Source organism: Sinohyriopsis cumingii, chromosome 10, assembly GCF_028554795.1.
Source record: "Sinohyriopsis cumingii isolate HCF-2022 chromosome 10, ASM2855479v2, whole genome shotgun sequence".
Classification (NCBI taxonomy): Eukaryota; Metazoa; Mollusca; class Bivalvia; order Unionida; family Unionidae; genus Sinohyriopsis; species Sinohyriopsis cumingii.
In genome coordinates this window covers 22,161,264-22,183,843 of record NC_142970.1, presented here as the reverse complement: position 1 = coordinate 22,183,843, position 22,580 = coordinate 22,161,264, and the positions used below count along the sequence as shown (strand labels likewise).

Below are 22,580 nucleotides of genomic sequence, written 5' to 3'. Positions count from 1 at the left end.
TTATAACATTGTGTAGTTACCATTACCTTGTTTGTCATTTTTAGATTCCTCAGAGACCAGTCCAGATTGAGGCATTTCTGTGGCTAGACTTGACTGCCCTTGATGTACCTAGACAAATGGAAGAAATGTTTGGTAAACTATGGCAAAACTTAATGTACGAAATAACAATGGTCTGTGATACAACACTGGAGTCAGCATCAACAATTTCAATTTTCCTCATATAACTGACTTGAGTCACAGGCAATTATGAGGAAACACAATAGAGCATTACTATACTATAATTTAAAAACAATCATTGTATGGCATTTACCTCAACATATGTTAAGACTGAATTAGATTAAACTGGCTCATTAGCAAAAAACAAATTACATAGTTCTGTAATTGCAAATCAAGACAAAAATGTTAAATGGAGTATCAAATGTTGTAAAGTGTTCTGGTTTGGGGGTATCATTGAAATAAACTTGCGGAAGGTAAATAAAAACATTTCACTGTCAAATCGGTCATAGATGAATAGAATAATAACAGAACTATGTTCATGTGCATAGTGAGCAATGCACTTGAGAAAGTGCCCCAAATGACAGACTTGTATTCATGTGCACATTGAGCAATAAGCTTGTGAAGTGCACCAAATGACAGACTTTTATTCATGTACACAGTGAGTAATACGCTTGTGAATGAGCTACAAATGGCTGACATTTATTTATGTACTGTAAAAGTGTGATTTTCCAATGATTTTTGTGTGAAAGTACCTCAAAAACCTCATGGTCCAGATCTGGCCCCATCTCATGACAGTAATATGTGCCAACAACTGCTCTCTTCGTGACCATCATAACCATACAAATTGCTATTGTGGCAGCACTAAATAAAATGTACATAGCTATCAATTGTGCATGTGGTTGTTTTCCCTAGATGTGAACTTTTAACCTACACCTGGGTTTTTTCCATATCATGTGCAGCAGTGACATAACCGACTTTCAAAAGCATGGTATGAATGTTCATGAGAAATATATGAAGTTATATATCTGCCCCTTACATGACCACTGGTGATAAATTCAATGTATCATTTATCAATACTCAGCAAATGCAATGTAGTAATTGTATTTTAGAGGGGTTGGGAATAGCATTTCACTTTTATGACATTAATCATTTTAAACATAAACATATTCATCAGGGAAACCCGGGTATAATGCATACATGGAAGTTTATGCTATCATAAATATCATTATAATCACAGACACATAAGCTGTCTCCATTAAGTAAAATGAGCTCAAGAACTACTGAATACGTGTGGCTTTTCGTTCCATAACATGGCTTAAAATGTTATCACATTATTAATTTAACAATGATATTCATGAACAAAGGCGCCTTTTACAACCCTATATTGTACTATGTACCTAGCAGGCAGCCGTCATAATGAAATACATGTTCTCCAATTTAATGTTTATTCACATGATATACCGTTATGATTCTATGCATCCTCCAATCTGCTGATTTCAGAGTCACAGGCTGTTATTATAGTAGGAATCGGGTCACAATTAGTTCTAGTCTATTTTTAGAACATTTTTTCCTCTCTCATTTTGGTGGTGATAGGAAAGTTTTATTTATGCATTTTTTTATAGGGATTTAAAGGTAACTGTTTATTCTTGATAATATGAGCTCAGGGTGTTGTTGTCTATGTGTATTTTGGCGACAGTGCACAGTGAGTAATAAGGCCTTGGTGATGATCCGGATGTGAACTCTATGTTCTGTTTACATGTTGCTCTGTTGACAGTCCAGCATCTCAAAAAAGAGCAGGTCAACCTTTAATGAGAACTTCACCACCGTGAGGTCATCTTTGTAGGTATTTTAGATTAAAAAATGATTTGCATTGTCACACAGTGGAATGGTCAGAACTGAAAACAAATGTAGATGCCATATAGTAAAATTAATTCTGTCCTATGTCCTGCCAGAGTAGTATTGGAGTAAAGTTTAAATTGGTATAAAATCTTTATTATTATTGATAGACATATGAAATTTGAATACAATATGGATATTGATTTGAAAATATACAAATGAAATTAAATTTAACAAATTAGTTTTTATTTAAAAATTTGAATGAAATTTAAAAATAAAAAAATTTTTTAAAAAAATCCCCCCAAATGCACATATATATTTTTGGAATGATATTACATGTTATCAGCATGTGTATATTCTTACACCATATACAAGCTCCTATGTTGGATATTTGTTACATTTTGTCAGAGAAAATTCTTTGTAAGTCAAAATGAGACATTCATTTAAACTACACAAAGACAAAATTATATTTTGTATTGGCCATTCAGATGTTTATTAGGGGTCTAAGTAGTTAATTTATGTGTTTATCATGGGGTCACTTCCTGAGTAACACATATATGCTTGTTTAGTCTTCAGTGATTGTTTATAAACATAGTTATAAGGTATTTAGTGAGAGGACAGGGATGAAAACTTTATACTAGAACCTACTCAAGTTCTCTGCTAAATCATGTTAAACTGTCTGAGAATGAAATACAGGTCAAAGGGATAAAATATGCTTTTGCCAGGTATATATACCCTTGACTGTAAGAAAACAGCTAAAAAATTTAAGTTGAACACAAAATGCATTCCGTTTTATTATTCAGTTTGGTTAAGATATTGAATGGTGTAGTGCGTCATTGTCGCCTATGTGATGTTATGGGAATTCTAATGAGCCATCTTGCTGTATGCATTATGAATTGCTAATAACATTTGTTAACTGACACTCTAAAGATTGCATAAGAAATATTCAAACAGATTATTTGAATTTAACTTTGTACAACTGATCCTAACATGGTTACATATCCCACATGAACAAATATCCATCCATTTTATAATGTTTGGGATCAAAAGTTCACATTCATTATATCATATAGCCTGACATTGTACCTATAGTGAATTTGTAAGGCACATTTCTGGCTGTGTGCACTGAAAATATCCCAAAATGTTATTTTCATCATGAATATGCCTATGTATGGTAACATATTTTAATCTAGTACTTTGACTGTGTGCGGTATTGAAGCACCAGCTGATATCTGACTCCACTGAATCAATGAGCTTAATAATTGGTAACCAACATTCTTAAAAATGCACTATAAATGTACATACAGATAATCTGAATTATGTTTGCACATTTGATCTTAACAAGTACATTGTATATGTCCCACATATGCAAATTTCCTTTCTTGTTTACAAATTTTGAGGAGCAGAATTTCATATTTAGTTGATGATATATTATTTATTGTCACCTATAGTTGATCTGTGTGACCACATTTGGATGTATTCACTTGCAATATCCAAAATTGTTATTTCACTCATGAAAAAGATTGCTTATAGTTATATATGATAATTTAGTACATTGTCACTTGACTTTCCTGTATACTTGTATGTACTAATGTTAGCATCAATGATCAAACCTCACCGCCCCAACATTGTCTTAAACTTTATGATACATTGTCTACCTGATTAGTTATTTGACCTGTAAATGGCTAAATATGCTTCTAGAAACCTCACATTTTTATGATAAATTTGTCTCTTTAATACATGGTCATTGCTTCACATTTCTGAATGTCACTCTGTCAGGTTTAATATTTTTCCCCATGCTTGCATCCTTAATGTTATTTTGAAATCACCATATCTAAGACATTTTAACTTCATTTACGTCGATCTTACTGTTTTCTTGAATTAAGTGAAACATATTGTATCTCTTCAGGTCTAACCTGTTATCTGGAACAAGTGTTAGACTTGGATCAGATTGGAAGTTATCCACTAGTCCGGTGGTGATAGCAAGGTCCCATAAGGGCATGTGCAGTGTACTGCCAGAAGTGACCAAGATTAGTTCATATGACCAGACTGACATATAGCACCTCAACGACATGGCGTAGGTCTTTACGAGAGAGATCAACACCACTTTTCGGTAAGGTAGAGCCTCCCTAGAAACTATTTTCCTATCCCATGTTCACCTCTTGTAGCTATCAACATTGAAATGTAATGAATTTTTGCCTTAAAACATGATAGTGGTCCCATCAGAACTTTAAATATGAATGTGCTATTAGTTATGGAAACAACTGCCTAAGTTCCTGACACAATAAATGTGGAACATAGCACCCGTCATTGTTTCTTTAGTGTGTACGCCTATATGCACCTGGACAGGCATATTCTGCCAAAATCACTGTGAGCTATGTTTCTTTACTACCCCTGGAAAAAATGTTGTCCGTTGTACAGACTCAAACAACCATTTGTTTTAAATATTATTTATAAGTCAACTATGCAGTCTAACATTTGTCAAAATGTGTTTTAAAATTTGTATGAAAATTTAAGTTTTTAATTAAATTTAGTTTAAAAATTTAAATGTTTATTTAAATTGCCATTAGATTTTAGTGTATTAATATTTGTTAATTTTAAACATATTTTCAGACAGGATTTATTTTGTATTACATTTAGGTTTTTTCTGCATTCAAAAATTCCTATAATTAAGGAAGATATAGCAAATTAGTTTTGGTTTCTCAAGAGCACTTGGACCAAATCTTTCACCCTGTGGAACACCAGCACTACATACTTTCTGACAGGTGTCACATGTTTTGTTTGCAAGGAAATTCAATAAGACTTCATATATAAAGTTGAAATTAGTGTAGCATGCCAATATAAAAGTTTGAATAACATTTTCATAACAAATGAGGCCTGTCAGGATTCGGGTCATAATTAGTACTTTCACTTCAGTACCCCCACGAATGTAGTTCTAGTCTATTTTTTGAACATTTTTTCCTCTCTCATTTTGGTGGTGATAGAAGAGTTTTATTTATGCATTTTTTAGGAATTTAAGGGCAATTGTTTATTCTTGACAATATGAACCCAGGGTGTTGTTGTAAGTGTGTATTCTGGCGACAGTGCACAGTGAGTAATAAGGCCTTGGTGATGACCCAGAAGTGAAATCTGTGTACTGTCTATATGTTGCTTTTGACAGTCCAGCATCTCAAAAATGATAAGGTCGACCTTCGACGAGAACTTCACCGTTATATCATTTCTGAAGGTATTTTAGATTAACATATGATTGGCATTGATTGTCACATAGTGGAAAGGTCAGTACTGACAAACACATGTAGATAACGTATAGTAAAATTGATTGTTATATGTCCAATAGTGATCAGATATTTTGGTACTTGCGATGACCACTGATAAATCTAAACGCTCGCTCCCCTTTTATCTTTTCTGTACAACAATGCAAGAGTGTCAAATAAAAGTACCTGCTAAAGCAGTCAAAGACTGCATCTATATATTCAGGTAAGGTTGTCATTACAGACGTTGTCTCCATTTATTGTATGAATTTCGTTGATTTCAACTCAAAGGATTTGTATTCAACTCGCAAGGTCACCAATGGCAAGGTCGTTTTGAATTGGCTGACTGATTGGAATGCACATAATTCCTAGACAAACAAGTTGTTCTCCACCTTTATTTTATTTTGTTTGACTGTTCCGCTGCTAGTGAAACAAAACAAAAAGGTGGAGAACAACTTATTGGTCTAACACAATTCCATGCTTCGTTCACCACAATATTTGCACATGCGTGCTATCTAGCTAATCAGTCTTAGTTAAAATTTCCCCCAACACATGTCTATCAACCTGTAAATAACTCTTCAACCCAAATGCTGGTTGTATGCGGTGTCGATAATGCTTGTTGACTTCCCAGTGACGTACGCATGCGTAAAATGCACTATTTAGATACCTAGTACCTCGTAGATGTATACCCCATTACTGGTATATTAAGTAAACGTTGATAAGTCAACAGGTAGAAAGATTACACATTTTTAATTATCATAACCAACAAGATGGCTGTTTACTCAATATTTTGATAAAAGCCTGAAACGTAATATGTTAAATTTAGACATACTGGAAAGGGCTTTTCTGCACCTTAAGAAATGTGTGTAGTTAAGATAAACAAAAATGGATTCAGGTTGAGATGTGAGCGAATTTGTAGAGTTTAATGATAGCGATATAGAATAATTAAATTGATCAGTCTTAGAAAGTGAATAAGATATTGATGTTAGTCCAGTTTCAATACCAGATGCAGTCATGGGGACAAAAGTTAAGACACTTAACAGACCTTTGGGCAAAAGGTCACTTATTGATTTAAAGGAGAAAAAGACAAGGCGTCCAGCCAAACAGAATCATGCATAAAGGAAAATGAGTATGAACCAATAAATCTATGCTGGATTAGCCATATAACAAAAGATAAGGAAACATAAAAGAAAGAAAAATGTTGATTCAAAATTATGGTTTCCTGATTATTTTTATTTTTGTAGATAAGATACCCAATCATCAAATAATGGACAGGGATAAACAGACATTAGTTTATCATTACTAAAGTAGATGAAATTTTCGTGTGAATTTCGAGTTTAGGTATATGTACTTTACCGTATTTATCTTAAGTATTAAATTATCTCAGAGTATTAACCATTTACAAATAGGCCAATTTGTTATATGAAATATGAATTCATGAAACTTTAGAAACTGTAGAGATGTACCTGATAAGTTATTATACATAACATCCAACATTATTCAGTAGTATTATCATTATTATTATTATTATTATTATTATTATTATTATTTACCACTCCGGTAGCCTAATGGTTAGAGCATACAAAAATCATTCTAATACGTTATTGTCCATTAGGTAATGGTTGTTTGTAGAAAATGCGAATGTGAGCTGAGGTCAAGCAGATAATTTATTATCTTATGACAGAGAATTTTACTAGTTGTGCTTTAACATCTGTCCCAGCAGAACGGATCCAAGGTGGGGGAGAAGCAGTGATTTGCACCCTAACAAACATCTGCAACAATATCTGGCAAAAAGGAGTATGGCCATCGCTGTGGACTCAATCACTGATCATCACCCTCTCCAGTAAAGGGAACATGATCAAAAGTGTCAAAGCCACTGTCAGTCTTATAAGCCATCCATGCAATGTAATGCTGAGGATACTGCTGAACAGACTAAAGCCATAGGCTGCAAAGATAATTACCGAGGAGCAGGAAGGTTTCAGAGCAGTGTGCAGCACAATAGAGCAGATCTTCAACCTCAGATTATTGTGTGAGAAGTACCTCCAGCACCAGCAAGAACTGTATCATGTCTTTGTCAATTTCAAGAATGCATTTGACAGGGTGTCCTTGTGGGTGACCCTAAGACTGTAGAACATCAATGGCAACGTCATCATATTAATATAGCACCTCCATGACAAGGCAACCAGTGCAGTATGCTTCAACGGCAGCATAGAGGACTGGTTCAGAATGACAGTTGGAGTCAGACAAGGCTGTCTACTCTCTCCTACACTATTCAACATCTTTCTGGAGAAAATCATGCCTGACGCATTTGAAACGTATGAAGGACCAGTAAGCATCAGATGCAGAACAGTCACTCGCTTACGTTTTGCCGACGACATTGATGGACTAGTCGGAAATGAGCAAGAATTAGCTAGCTTAGTAGAGAGCCTTGACGAAACGTCTGCAGCGTATGGCACAGACATCAGGGTAGAGAAGACCAAAATGATAACTAGTAACACCATGGACATCAGCTCTAACGTATGGGTCCAATGTACGAAGCTAGAACCAGTCCATAGTATTTGAGGGCAAGTGTAACAGATGAAGGATTGAAGCCTGAAGTACTCTCCAGGATTGCACAGACAACAGCAGTGCTGATAAAACTGAAGCCCATCTGGAACGATAATAACATCACACTCAGTACAAAGGTCAGACCGATGCATTCACTGGTGGTCTCGATATTTCTCTATGTCTGCGAACCATGGACCATATCATCTGACTTAGAGGAAAGGATACAGGCCACACATATGAGATGTTTCCGAAAGACCCTCGGCATCACATACAAAGACTGTGTCACCAATGAAGAAATATGACAGTGGATCAGACAAGCCCCTGGGCCTCACAATGACCTCCTGATCACAGTGAAAAAACGTAAACTGCAGTAGTATGGGCACATCTCACAATCGTCAGGACTTGCAAAGACAATCCCACAAGGCACTGTACAAAGATTAAGAAAGAGAGAGAGACAAGCAAAGAAATATCTGGGAAGATAACGTTCAAGAGTGGACAGGCATGACATTGAGTGACTCACTCAGAAAGATGTAAAATCAAGAGGAATGGAGGAAGCTGGTCGTTTGGTCTTGTGCGATGCTCCAACAGTGTAACAGACTACAGGACTGATGATGATGCTTTAACATCTAGCACTGTAAGTTATCTTATGTTGTGACTAGTGAGGGTTGAATTTTATTTTCTTCAAATTATTGAATTCGAGTGATACAATTCTGGGATAAAGACGTTCACTGGAATTTATGCTGAATTCAAACGAGGAATAATATTTATGTGATTCAGCAAGAGTCTGTTGACACATCAGTTTGCTGACTATAAGAGACAACATCACCATCCAATTTTGATCTCATTGGGAATTGAACTTAGTTTCATTCAGGACTTTTGTTACTGGGACTTGTGTTTTTAATTATTGGTTTATTTTTTGGATTTAATTTGCAATTCGTAATTTCTTTTTTCTCGTTTTTCATTTTATTTTCTAGGAACACAAGTTGATTGTTAAATTTTACAAAGCTTATTGTTTTCACTCTTTTGTGTTACTTATTTTAAGAGCATAGACTCGTAACAGAGAATTGGGTTATCGTCCTTGGGATACAAATTTTACTAAAAGGTTTTTCTGAAAAGTTTGTTTTTAAAAGTTAAATTCCCAATGTTTTTGAATCTATTTTAAATCCCAAGTATTATTTCACATTTTAGAAATCTATAGTGAATTCAGCACATTTTTTTTCCTAATGTCATCACAATTTGAGATCTTTATTTCAAATCCCACTCAGCAGTAGTTAAACTATTTGAAAAAAGATGAATTGATTCAACTTGATAGAGAATATAATCTTTCTGAGGCAAAAGGTTCTTTAATGAAGCAAGAAAAAATATTTTGGTTCAATATTTGGTGGAAAAGAATGATTTGGATAAAAATTCTTTGGTTTCGATCAGTAAATATGTATCAGACTATAACATAAACATAAAAGAATTGCAATTAATATACAAATGGAATTAGAGTTAAGAAAGCTTGAACTTCAGAAAGACAAAAGTGCTCTGAAAAAAATCTTGAATAAATACGTTCACTGGAATGTATACTGAATTCAAGCCTGGAGTAATATGTATGTGATTCAGCAAGAGATTATTGACATATCAGCAATTTGTTGACCATAACAGATATAATTGCCATCCAATTTTGATCTCATCGGGATCTGAACTCCATTTCATTCAGAAGTTTTATTACTAGGACTTGTATTTTCATTCTTCTCGTTTTTCACTTTGCATTCTAGGGAAATAAACTATTTGTTAAATTATACAAAGGTTGTTGCTTTCACTCTTTTATATTACTTATTTTAAGAGCATAGACTCGTAACAATTATTATTAGTTTGGAATTATATTTCTGTCTTTATGACTGAATTTGTAAATTCCAAACAAAATACTTCTTTCAATATCTTCATCACAAAATGACTGAGAAGATACCTATAGTTCCGGAAAGCCTGAAAATCCTGTATAATTTTCAAGATCAGATAGTTTATAATACAAAAACAGACTATACTGGAAGCAACACTGGGCTTTTGTTTCACATTGCCATTCAGATGCAAAATCAGTGTCATTCAAAGGACTGCTGCTTTAATGACCATAAGTAATTTATACGAAAGCAAGGTAATATCATTTGACAACCATACTGGAATAAAAATTGGAATCGTTTTTATTTAGAACCAGCTAAATACCATAAGACATCTTTTAGTGTAAACCCATGTCAATGTTACTTTCAATTTAAGGAGTGTGTGTGATTTGGATTTTTAACGTAGCTTTAACAATCTTTCAGTCATATCGCTATGATGTTTACAGTCTGGCAGTTTATAGTGATGTCTAGCACTGGGGCATCATGCCGCAGACATGTAGCATCATGTTCCACCCAGTCACGTTATCCTGACACCAGGCCAACCAGTCCTGAAACTAATCTCTTAATGCTGAGCACCAAGCGTGGCAGCTGTTAGTACCATTTTTGTAAGTCATTGGTATGAATTGTCCAGGGATCGAACCCACGACCTCCCGCAACCAAGATGGATGCTCTAACAACTAGGCCACCGCAGCAGTCACAATTAAGGAATAGAAAGATTTTCAAGATGGCTGTCTGGGAGCCATATTGGAGGTCTCCTATGTTTCACTTTCAGTTAGAACCAAACAAATGGCGGTATTGTGTACATGGATGCAATGTCTTTAGGCATTTACAGTACAAATTACAATGCTTTTAACTCGGCTTTGAAGTTCTATGTTTGTTTCAGTGACTTCAAACAATGTTTCATTCCATTAATCCTTGACGATATTTCTTGGTTACAAGATCTCAGTCATTACACAGACTTGGCTAAATTACTAAAACATGTCTAAATACAATTGTGTACATGTTTTATTGGCCATAGCATTGTGCAAACATCCCAGAAAGGATGATCTGATTAAGTATCATAACGTCCTTGTACACCAGCAACTTAGCTAACAAAAATGCAATATTTGCTTGACACTGCAAACTATCTTGTGGTACACATGTCATGTGGACTAGAACAGCACCGCGAAGTTGCATCTGTATCGGGTTAAAATAAACTCTTACTGTACTTGCACCCTGAAATATAATAATATTAAACTCGTGTGATGACTTAATATGCCCAAACCAGCAGTTATAAGTATATATTTTTGATCTGTTCAAATAATAGTTTTGTGTGTTCAGCGGAGTCCTCTTATTAACAGTAGCACTGTCGTAGATGTCTGTAGAGATTAAACATGGGTTCAATTACCTTTGTCAAATTACAATTAGGATGTGCTTGCAGATGTCAGTCACAATTACAATTTCAATTACTCAAAGTTATGATCGTTCAATTACAATTGCACCATATTGGTAATGATCAATTACAATTAAATTATTTGTAATTGAAACCAATTCTGAATCCCAAAGTATACCAAGTAAAATCATTACCAGTTTTCTTATTGCAAACTTAGCTTTATTATGATTTCTAGGTTAATTCCTATGTTATTAGTCTAATACCTAGCAGTTAAGATAAATATGTATTCTTTTCCCAATTTATATTTGTTTGGATTTAAAAAAGACATTTAATTTTGCTTTTGTAATTGACCTGTAGTTCAGCAATTACACGATTCTAGACCTAAATTACAAATATACTGTAACAATATAGCTAGCATTCAGGATGCTGACAACAGTGTTACAGGTTGGGGTCGGGGGTTGCCATGTGATGAGCCTGTTTTCTTAAGAACAATCAGAAACAATATTCGTTGGCAGTTAATGCATCCAACTCTAGTATTATAGATAAAAGTATCTGTTATGTAATTCTGGTTTTGTTTACTGTTTTGAGCCTACAGTTGGTACTTATTTTCCTCGCTGTTAATTAGTCTAATGCGGTGTTTGATCTTAGTCCAATGCAGTGATTTCGCTTGGGTTCACTTCCGGGTCATCACTCGTTTTTTATTCGTGATTTCATAAAGGTTTGTAGAAGGCTTTGTTTTTGTATTTCTCCACGAAAGAAATTGTGCTCCATGTGAGGTAATTGTTATTTAATGAATATGTATTAAGTTAATGTAACAATTACGTTGTTCTTCATTAAATATTCGTATTTCCTTAAATTATGTAGTAGAGGTAATATTTTTCGACTTGGTGTTTCCACAGAATTCTGAATGAATTCCGCAAACTCCTTATGCCTTACGGGATTTTGTAGGGTATATAAGCTAGAAGCTTGGCAGAATTGGGAGGATGGTCTGATATTTATCTTAAGGAAGCACAATTACAGGTAAATATATTAAATTTACTAGCATTTAAACTTGTACTAAATCAAAGTGATTTAATTATAGTCTATTCCAAATAAAGGGAAAGGGAAGTAACAAGTAAATTCCCTGCATGTAAGTGATTTATCTCATACGTTACAGGCGGGAATTGCCACTTTGATTCAAATCCTGGGATATGAATTTACGTCTCCAAAAGTTAGCGTTAGAATAAAAAGTACCTATGGTAGGATATGAGAAAGAAAAAAATTCACAGGTTTTATAAAAGGAAATATTTTAAAAGTAATTTTAGAAACTGAGTCATTGAAAGAAAGTTCCAATAAGATGATTGCAGAAAAGGTCCCGTATCCATCAAGGGAATAGGCCATGTGAAACAAGTTCTGAAAGAGTGAACTGGATGAGCAATGGCATGTGTAAAATTATGGTGGATACAAGAAGTTGCAGAGACTACCATTTTGCTCAAAGTACAGTTGACGTTAGTAACAATCCTACTTTCTAAGTTACAGCTATAATGGACACTGTGATGCCTGATGGAGAATGTGTGTTAGGTCATCATAGCAGTCTATCAAATCCAAGAGCAACAGTATATTGTAGTATTAGTGATACTGGTGTTATACCTGGGGTTAAAGATGCAGACAATGTTGAGGCTTTCTGGAGAAATAGTCTACGGACACTGCTTTCCAGAATTTGGACTTACTTAGCCAGAGCTATAAAAGTAATGTAAAAGAAGTTTGAAAACACCTTAATGGGTGTTGCAAATGAGCTGCAAGCAGCTTTGTAGAGAATTAATGCTGATGAGAGGAAAACTCAAAGAACAAAAGACTAATTATCACTATCACATAACTGTTGAGAATTTTGGACAAGGTGATGCGAATAATTTCTTTACACCAAGAGAGGCAAGTCAATCCTCAGATTAGCACTAAAATGTCAAGACCTGTCCAAAGAGATATGCAGATGGGAAGTCTGTCATCAGAAAGTGATAGTGAATCGATCGACACATATAGTGCAAACAATCACATCAGCATTATAAGGGTGAAGGGCGAGGGAAAGCACAAACCCGAAGTTACCACCGATTATTGGAAAAGAGAGCTGGAAGGCGTGGCTATACAGATTTGATGAAGTTGCCTTTGTCAGAGGTGAACATCAGATGAAAAATTAGACGAACTGCTTCCAAAGTTACAAGATGCTGCATGTGAATTTGTGCATGGACAATTGTCTCACAGACTACATGCAAATTATGAATCATTACACAAAGAATTAACCAGTCAAAATAGGATTATTGAAACAGCAAAAACATATGGCATCCTGTCAGTCACAGAGACCAGGAATATATGAGACTGCTGAAGAGTATGCCGCTGAATTGAAGACGATATATGACAAGGTGAATGACAAGCGTGATGAACAGACCAGACAAGATTTACTGAGAAGGTTCCTTGACAGGATGATATATATTAAAGCTCACTTTCACTCTGAGTACCATATATAAAGAACCGAAAGATAGATGATGCCATATTTCAAATAGTAAACCTCCAAACATGTCAGAATAGAAACGAGAAGAGTGAAACACGAGCAGTCAACGAATACAGGTGTTCAGACACTGATGAAGATGGTAGTCTCGAGAATAAAGATGAAAATCAATCTACTGAGAAAAGAGTTGCAAGGGCAGCAGGGAAGAACAAGAATACAATCTTTAAGTGTCAACTCTTGCAAGAATCTGCAAGAGTTGACAAAGGCAACACTGAGAAGAAAGTTCAAAGACAGGTTTGGTTGATTTGGATAAGCTGAGGGAAGTAATACAATAAGAGATAGAGAAACAGACTGCTAATTTAACACAGAGTTATCATGCAAGTTCATAGAAACCAACATAAAGCAGGTTTGATAATTGTCACAAAGTAAACAAAGTTACCAAGATGGGTCACATGGTGAAAGGCAGAATTACCAATCATGCCATAAGGTCCGTTTTATTTGTGTTTTCCATCTCATTTCAAATGCGAATGCCCAATAAACCAGAACAGATATGATAGAAAGCGCACAGCAGATAAAACCTCCCAAACCGTCTCCGAATTAAGGACATTCAGAAGTGGCTCCATTGGCCAAGAAACAGTCCAGGTTTTAAAGGAAAATGATCTGATTAGTTATCAAATTCAGCAATTGTCCAATGAAGAAACATTAATATACCCATCAAGCTACTGGCAAGCTTTCTCATGTACCCACATTGGGCGAGCCCATGACTCTACCAGACGCAGAGTTCATGGTGAGCACTTTAGACCACACTGCCACTCGGGACCCCATTTAGCCACATAATCTGTTCCACACTGTACCCCTTTCCTGGAGCCATGGGTCGCTGAGTGGTCTAATGCTCTCACCTTTAGAGATCACTCACACATTTCACCTCTACATGAATTGGTTTTGGCTCAGTCAATTTAGGGTGCGAACACGCTTGTTGTTAGCGTTTATTGTTATTCCTCCACCAAATATACTGGCCAGGAAATATATGCTATAATTACTGAAAAATAGTGTTAAAACCCACAAACCAAATCAATCATGTCTTCCTCTAACCCGAACCGCCAGGTCCTGTAGTAGGTTTCCTGGCCAATGGCTTATATGGAACATGGAACAGATATCACTCACCATGTAGTTATGTTACAAAGCAGGTTAGCATGAAACAGAGGGTGATTAAAAGCCAACATGTGCATAAGAAAGCAAAAGGTAAGCGTGTTGTAAATTGCATAGAATTAGCATGTTTTTTTTTAGGATGAATAAAATGGTTAAAAAATGAATATGTTGCAAACAAAACCCTCTCTACATTATGCATTGTGTAACCCGCTAACTACATGTGCAAACAATTATATATTCAACATAAAAAACGCGCTTATTTTTAATAAAGCAAAATGAATACATTTTTTATGCATCAACAAGTTAATCTTATTGGCAGGCAAAAATCAAGTCACACTCTTTAAAACGTATGTATATAAATATTTTGCAGTATTTCTTTCAAAACTGTTTGTCCGAACCATGCCATGTCTGTCTTCAATTTGATGACCGCTTTTTGTGAAAATTATAATTCTATAGCTATTAGGCCGAGTAAAGATTATAATGTCTTCAGATATTTGTGTTCATTAAGCATTTAAAAAGCTTCCAGAAATAACAAACAAGGAGTTATGAATCTCATGTCAAATAAAATTTGTCTGCAAATGTATATGCAATATAAAATCAACATGATAATGGTCAAATTGCAATGGAATGAATATAGTTCAAGTCATATATCATGAAGTCAGTTCATGTATGTGGTGATTAAATAAGATAAGGCCATACATATTAACCAAACATAGGTCAATATATTGTAATGAGCAGGAAATCTAGATTAGAATTTTTGTTTAAAACAGTTAAAAATCAATTTCATTCGTCGTACAGCTTTCAGTGGTAAAGCAGCATAAGTGGTAATACTAATACTAGTGCCTGTACTTCGTAGATGGGGTTACGACATCCGAGCATGGTGGGTGGGTGTTGTCAACATTGTTGGACAATATGAATTTATTTATAAATACCCATTGTTATTCAATACCAGATGATGATTGGTATGATTCTTGGGTATATTTCATATTCCAATATAAATGTGATAATAAATCATTCAGTTAACACTTTCATTTCACAATGGTAGTATGTCAGAAATGCATGTATAACTGTCCTAGGTATTAGCCTCGTTACTAATTTTGGCAAATTTGGAATACTCCCCTCGTTATCTTGCATATACATGGAGTCGCGCACTACAGCAATCATTTTAAAGCTAAAAAATGAATTTGTACTGCAGATTTTCACCATTGAGGAATACATCATTTATGCACAATTAACTAACACTCTGGATTATATAGGTTTTTAATTACACTTTTTAATGTAGGAGTAGTTTTGTTGCTACCGGTAGCATGGTATGGTTGCTATTGCAAGCGCGCTAGCAAAATTTTCTCCTGTGGCTGCTACCCAGCGAACGGCAGAATATCCCATGTCCAATGCAGAATTCCGGGGGAGGTACAAAAGGCTTGTCAGCGTCTCTACCAGGACCTGTTCGGGTTTCCGAGGGTCAGGTCAAGACCTCCGTACGTTTAGACAGAGCGTGGGAAAATCTTTTACTATTTATTTTTACTACGAATACCATATAAGGAAGTAGACGAATGAAAGGTAACTCTTGTATTTATTATTTTGGCGTTAATCAGAATTCCTAGTTATTTCACAATATGTACATGAATAAATGCTAAGAAAATAATGTTTACTTTATAGAAAATTTTGGATAGATCTAAAACTAAGTTTTGAAATCTACATCTGTGTACTAAAACCTTTATAGATATTTTATTAATTGTCAGGATTTAAATCAGTAACTTCAGCTTAAATATCTATTTATCAGTTAAATAGTATTCAGACATCAATTTTAGGATTATGTACGGTCAAGTCAGTATTTCTTGAAAATCTTGCTCAAATAATGATGCATAATACATTTCAATATAAATAGGAACTATAATAATAACAGTAATAAGTGCCGGTTTGAAGATATATAAAATTAGTGTTTCTCAAGGCTCTTTTCTAAAGTTATTTGTTATATTGTAAAGATGTCGAGTGTTTCTCAAGGCTTTGTACTTCCGCTGTTAGTTATTTTGTTACAGCCATGAGTGTTTCTCAAGGGACCGTTTGAAATTAACATATATGAAATTAATGAAAGGTTAGCCAAAGTTCCAAAAAGTCTATCATTAAACAATAATTTTAATATAACATCTGAACATTAAACTTCGACATTGATAAATATTAATATCAATTTATATCATAAAAACTGTTACTTAATTTACTTGTGCGTGTCCACTTGCACACAACCACTGTGATATAAAATCAACGAGTTATTACTTGGAAGTGATGAACCTGATAGTTGAGTCAAGACATTTTAATGCTATGCAAGTTTGTGAATGTTAATAAATCCGATGAAACTTGAATTTGACTCTGCATTTCATCTCTAGTCCCATTCTTATTGTAAGGGTTCCCTACTTCATCAGAGACCTCTTGGAGAAATGGTCTAAGTTTAACTGGGCCTTTACTCAGATGAGATTTAATAAGCCATAGCAAGTCACTGAATAGTCACTGGTATTTTAACGTCCAACGCTATCCCGTAACAAAATCAAAAAGTTACATTCACCCATACAGTATGTATGTACTCATCTACTCGATTCAAATTTTCTATCTCAAGACTTTACTTACCACTAAATGAATGGATGATTACTTTCAAAATTTGATTATTCATAGTATTTTTGTTGTAATTTCCCAAATCAGAGATGATCAAATCTTGAGTAGAATATATACTCATGGCTGAGAATTTGGGCCTAAGCTATGTCTGTCTGTGACAACATTTCCAAGCATGTAGTGCTCTTAAAATTCAAAAGACGTTTAGCTGTTACAATTGTTATGTTTGAGAACTGGTAATAATCCTGTAGTAATTTAAAATAGAAATATATAGCTAAAAAAAGGATTTTTAGGAATAACTACAGTCTTATTAGTAATTCTAACAAAAATTAGCACCTCAGCAGCACGCTTCAGGAAGTCTCAACATGAATATACTTCATTTATTTATCGAAACCAAGTAAAATATAGAGCACTTCAATTGATATTACCAATAAATAAATATATAAATGAAATAAAACCATAACATTACATTGTTTGTTAACTGATGCTATTCAACAGCTTTAAGCGTTACATAATTGAAACAAATTTTACCAAAATATTCTTATGCTTATATTGAATATTGTATGGGACATGCAAAACATTAAAAAACATCTTCAAAAATTTCGAAGTTGAAATACCTTTCAATGGCAACATATTTAAAATGTCAGCCATGGTGGCCATATTAGATGTCATCTTGACCTAGTTTTCATGTTGCACTAACTACATATGATAATAAGTCTTCCCTTGAAAACCATATATCAATACAACTTTATGTTTACGATAAGTAGCGATAACGAGATTTTCACAATTGCTTCATTAGGGCTATACTGGATGAAAGAAGGGCACACGTTTTTTTTTTGGACCAAGTACAAGTGACAAGAGATAACGATGACAAGATTTTGAAGATGGTCAACATATTGAGGGTCAGATCAGCACCAATGTATTTAGGACCAAGTATAGATTACATTGAGTTTTCTGGTATAAAACCACATGCATATGTCACTTTTCACTTAGATGAAGTAACGAGAAGATTGTCAAGATTCTACCAAAATGGCCATGCAGGATATCTTTCCTAGTTAGTATCACGTGACGTGTTGGAATGTTCTCTTTGTGTGATGAATCTAGTTTTTCTAAGTTGCTGTGAGAGCGGCAGGTTTGTGGTTGTTCTTGGGATAAATATTGAAACTCATGTGTCATCTTTTTGTTTTTCACAAACATGACTTTTATTTAATATTTTTGATATTTTGTACAACACCATTGGGAATGAGGCTTCTGTTGCTATTGCATGAAAATTGGACCTCTGATTTCATGGATATATAGGCCACTAGATTCAATTGACCAACAAAGAAAACTAGACATTACTAGGTCAAATTTTGTCAACACGAGTTTTACTTGTAATTTTTGAGAAGATGAATTAACTTCCAATTGATTTTTACCACTGAGGAAGAATGTAAGGCCATTTCATTTTGTCAGGCTTATTAGTAAGCAGCTACCCCAATGTGGTTTATGTGAATTCCAAGTTTTCAATGGGCAATGCATTTTGACCCATACACAAACATATATTAAAAAGAATCAATGATGTGGGACAATAATCAGAGGAAAAAACAACTATTTCATATAACTTTCAGTTTAGAAGGAGTATCAAAAAGATTTAGATGGTGAACGCCAAAATGGCTACATGTTAATTGGATGCCATTTTGATATCAGACCAAATTGACATTGCAAGTGTTTTAGTGAACATCCCATGCTGACATGATGATCCATTCCGAATTTCAAGATGGCAATTGTGGTGGCAACATTGGATATCAAGTTGCAATGCTTTTATTTACGATCACCTAGTGTTGTTCCGGTTATCAGTTATAATCGATCATCACTTGCTTGAGCAAACTAAATAAATAAATCAATTGAGACACACTCTAATCGATTGTGTGAAGGGAGACTACTTCATTTCAGTTGTAAATCACAAAGGCTACTAAAACTCCCAGCCAGTAATGTTGATCTGAATTATTAATTCCCTCTACAACTACAGATATATAGCACCGGCATATTTCATAGGTGCAAAATTTCATGCTTAGGAACATAGTGTCATGATTACACGATCAAGTTGTTAAACTGTTGAGATAATTTGAACACTTTTGAGAGAAAAAAAACAGTTTAAATGTAGAATACTTTGTAGTATTTGTAAACAATGACAAACAAGCAAACCATGCCCTTCTATACTATAAATTATAGACACATCACATATGAATGACAGGATTTTGGGGGATGGCTATATTATTTTAGTTACATATGATTGTTCTGCCATAACAAGTTGCATTCATTTAACAAAGTTGTAGAACAAAACTAACACGAAATGGAACAAAAATGTAATAGTATTATCAGATTAAAGTAAACGTGTAATTAAAAGAGTTTACTCCTGTACATTTATTAACATCTGGAACTCTTTATCAACAGTATAACTGTATAACAAACAAAAATTTAAATTTGCTGTTAGTAACCAATTATAAGCGATTACCAGCTGGTTAAGTGGAACTGATTATCAGTTGTAAAGTTCTGTCTGATTCCTATCGCTAAGATCTACTATATCTTGGCATGAATGTGTCAGTAAATTTTCATGGCAATTCTCTATGAAGTTTAGGAATAGCATCGGATGATGGAAAAAGGGCCATCTAATAAAATCTTATGGTCTATAAATATACCAGTAGACTGCTATAAAAAATCTCACCAAAAATTGACCAAATGAAATTCAAGCACGGTCATTAATTTCAAGCTCCAACTTTCTCTTCATTTGCAACCTGTGTTATTTTTATCAAATATTCCCTGACTTTCAAATAGTGAGGGAAATTACCTCTCCCCCTAACTTTTCAGTTCTAATATAGAATAGACCCCAATTTAAAAGTAAAAATGCCTGAATAGTAATAAAGGTGTAACATCTAGGCATATCACACTTCAGAAGTTCTGTATTGAGATAGAGTCATATTGGAAGCTAGTTACCAGTACAGTGTGGTAAACTATATGAAACGCATGTATGAAGCACTTACATGTCCCAGTCCTTTCTGTATGGCTGTCTCCTCAATGGCAGGATGTCTTTTTTCATCGATCACTAGGACTTCTGAAGCTTTATGACTTCCTGCAGCAAAATAAAATTTGTCCCAGCTAATTGGCAATACAGCAAAATATTGAATGCGAATTAGGTATTTATTAAAATCTGTACAAACTAAAGGTTACAGTACAGTATATCCGGGAACAATTCAATTTTCATAATACAGCAGGTGCCTTTCTGGCCAAAAGTATTTTAGGAAATTCCAGATAAGACTGTTCTTTCTTGTTCAACCTGCTAAGTACTGAAAGCATCTCAGAATGACCACGGTGACTGGGGTGGGGTGGTGGTGCCTTAGAATAGCTTGAATGTCTTGCCCAATAAGATTTAAGGCTACTGGGCTCAACCCCGATTACATGTAATAAAAGGCCAAATTAATAGCAGTCGGACTTAACCTTACAATATTTCATTTAAGTATGTTTGTTTTATTTTCATAAAATTATTCCTCACGTTTTCAAACTGAAGTCAATAAGTAAAATTTATTGAAAGTGGTAGATATTCTTTTCTTTCTTCCTTATCGCTTGCAACTTTTTTCCACCACCCCACTGGAAAATTATGTGATTGTTCTCAGCTTTGGGGTGGGGAGAGTACAAAAAGTATATTTGTAACTAGGTTGATATAGTTTTAAAAAAGACTATGACTTCCCAATATATCCATTTATACTCCGTTTCAGATTTAATTACTAAAAAAGAAAGAAAAATGTCATATAAAAACTGCAGAAATATTGCTAATTTTGTGCACAAATTTCAATTTTCTACTCCGGGCTCAATCGCAATTCACAAAAATCAGCTTAATGAAAATCTAACTTTGTTTTACAATATTTTGTTGGGGTTTGAGAATTTCAAGGAGGCCATTGTGGTAGCAATGTTGGATATCCAACTGTCAAATAGTTTCATTTAAGATCGACTATATTTTGGCATGGATGTGTCAGTACATTTTCATGGTAATTCTCTATGAAGTTTACGAAGAGAATCAGATGATGAAAAATGGGTCCTCCCATAAAATCGTCTGATGTATGAATATACCAGTAGGCTGCAGTAAAAATATGCACAAAAACACATTGACTAAATGAAATACAAGGACATTATTTTCGAGCTTCACCTGTATGTCTTCATTTACAACCTCTGATATGTATAAAATGCCTCCTCCACTTTTAAATAGTGAGGGAATTTACATCTCCCCCTAACGTTTTAGATCTAATGTAGAATACACCCTGATTTAAAAGTAAAAAGGCTTTAATAGTCTTAATCTGTATCAACAATTCATGTCACAATTCATACATTCTGTATTCTGATATGTGTCATATTGGATGTGACCTACCAATACACAGTGTGGTAAACTATAATAAATGCATGAATGAAGTACTTATATTTCCATGTCCAATCTCTATGGATGTCTCTTCAATGCTGGGTTGTTTTGTGTTATCTCTCATTAGTACTTCTAAAGCTTTGTGAATTCCTACAGCAAAATAAAAACTGTCCCATCTTATTAGCAATACCACCAAGATACTGAATTTCGAATGAGGTATTTAATAAAATCTGTACTAAACAAGATTACAATAAAATATATCTGGGAACAATTTGATTTTCACAGGAGGGATAGGGGCTCTTCTGGCCAAAGTATTTGTAGGAACTCCAGATAGGAATGTTCATTCTTGTTCAGCCTGTAAAGTAATGAAAGCATCTCACAATCACCATGTATGTGGGGTGGGGGTGTCTTGAAATAGCTTGAATGTCTTGCTCAACAAGATATGAGGTAACTGAGCTCAGTCACAATTACATGCAATACAAATCAACCTAACAACAGGCAGACTTAATTGTACAATATTTCATTTAATTATGTTTTATTTTCATAAAATTATTCCTCACATTTTCAAACTTAATACATCAGTAAATAAAATCTATATAACTGGGTGGGTGGATATTTTTTTCTTTCTTCTTTTTCCTTCATAACTTTTCTCCCACCCCCTACTCCAAAATTGTATGATAGTTCTCTGGTTGGAGGGATAGTACAGTACTTACTCTTCTCTACTGATTTAATTAAATAAACATATTTTAAAGAAACCAAGAGCAAAACGTCATAGAAAATTCCCACAAATTACTAATATGATGCATCAATTTAAAATATTTAACCTGACTGACGCCAATGAGCTCCAGCACTGTTATCTTGTGCATATCATGTACATAGATGATTTTCCTCAATAGCATGACTTAATATCTGACCTACTGAAATGTGTTTGTGTGCATGTGTATGTGTGTATGTGTGTGTGAATGTGTATGTGTGCATGTGTGTGTGTGTGTGCGTGTGAGCGTGTATGTTTCTTGAAATAGCTTGAGTGTCTTGCTCAAGAAGACATCGAGACCACCGGGCTCAATCCAATTAGTTCACA

General features: G+C 34.4%; 1 protein-coding gene across 1 annotated transcript in view; it reads right to left on the bottom strand.

The window, feature by feature from the left end:
• LOC149789707 (uncharacterized) overlaps positions 1 to 22,580 on the bottom strand; it is a 59,533-nt gene continuing 36,953 nt past the window's right edge. Inside the window, exons 4-5 of the mRNA XM_089973100.1 lie at positions 20,133 to 20,221; positions 1 to 108 (exon numbers count right to left, since the gene is read on the bottom strand). Coding sequence (XP_089829226.1) covers positions 1 to 108; positions 20,133 to 20,221 — 197 coding nt within the window. The remainder of the gene's footprint in view (positions 109 to 20,132; positions 20,222 to 22,580) is intronic.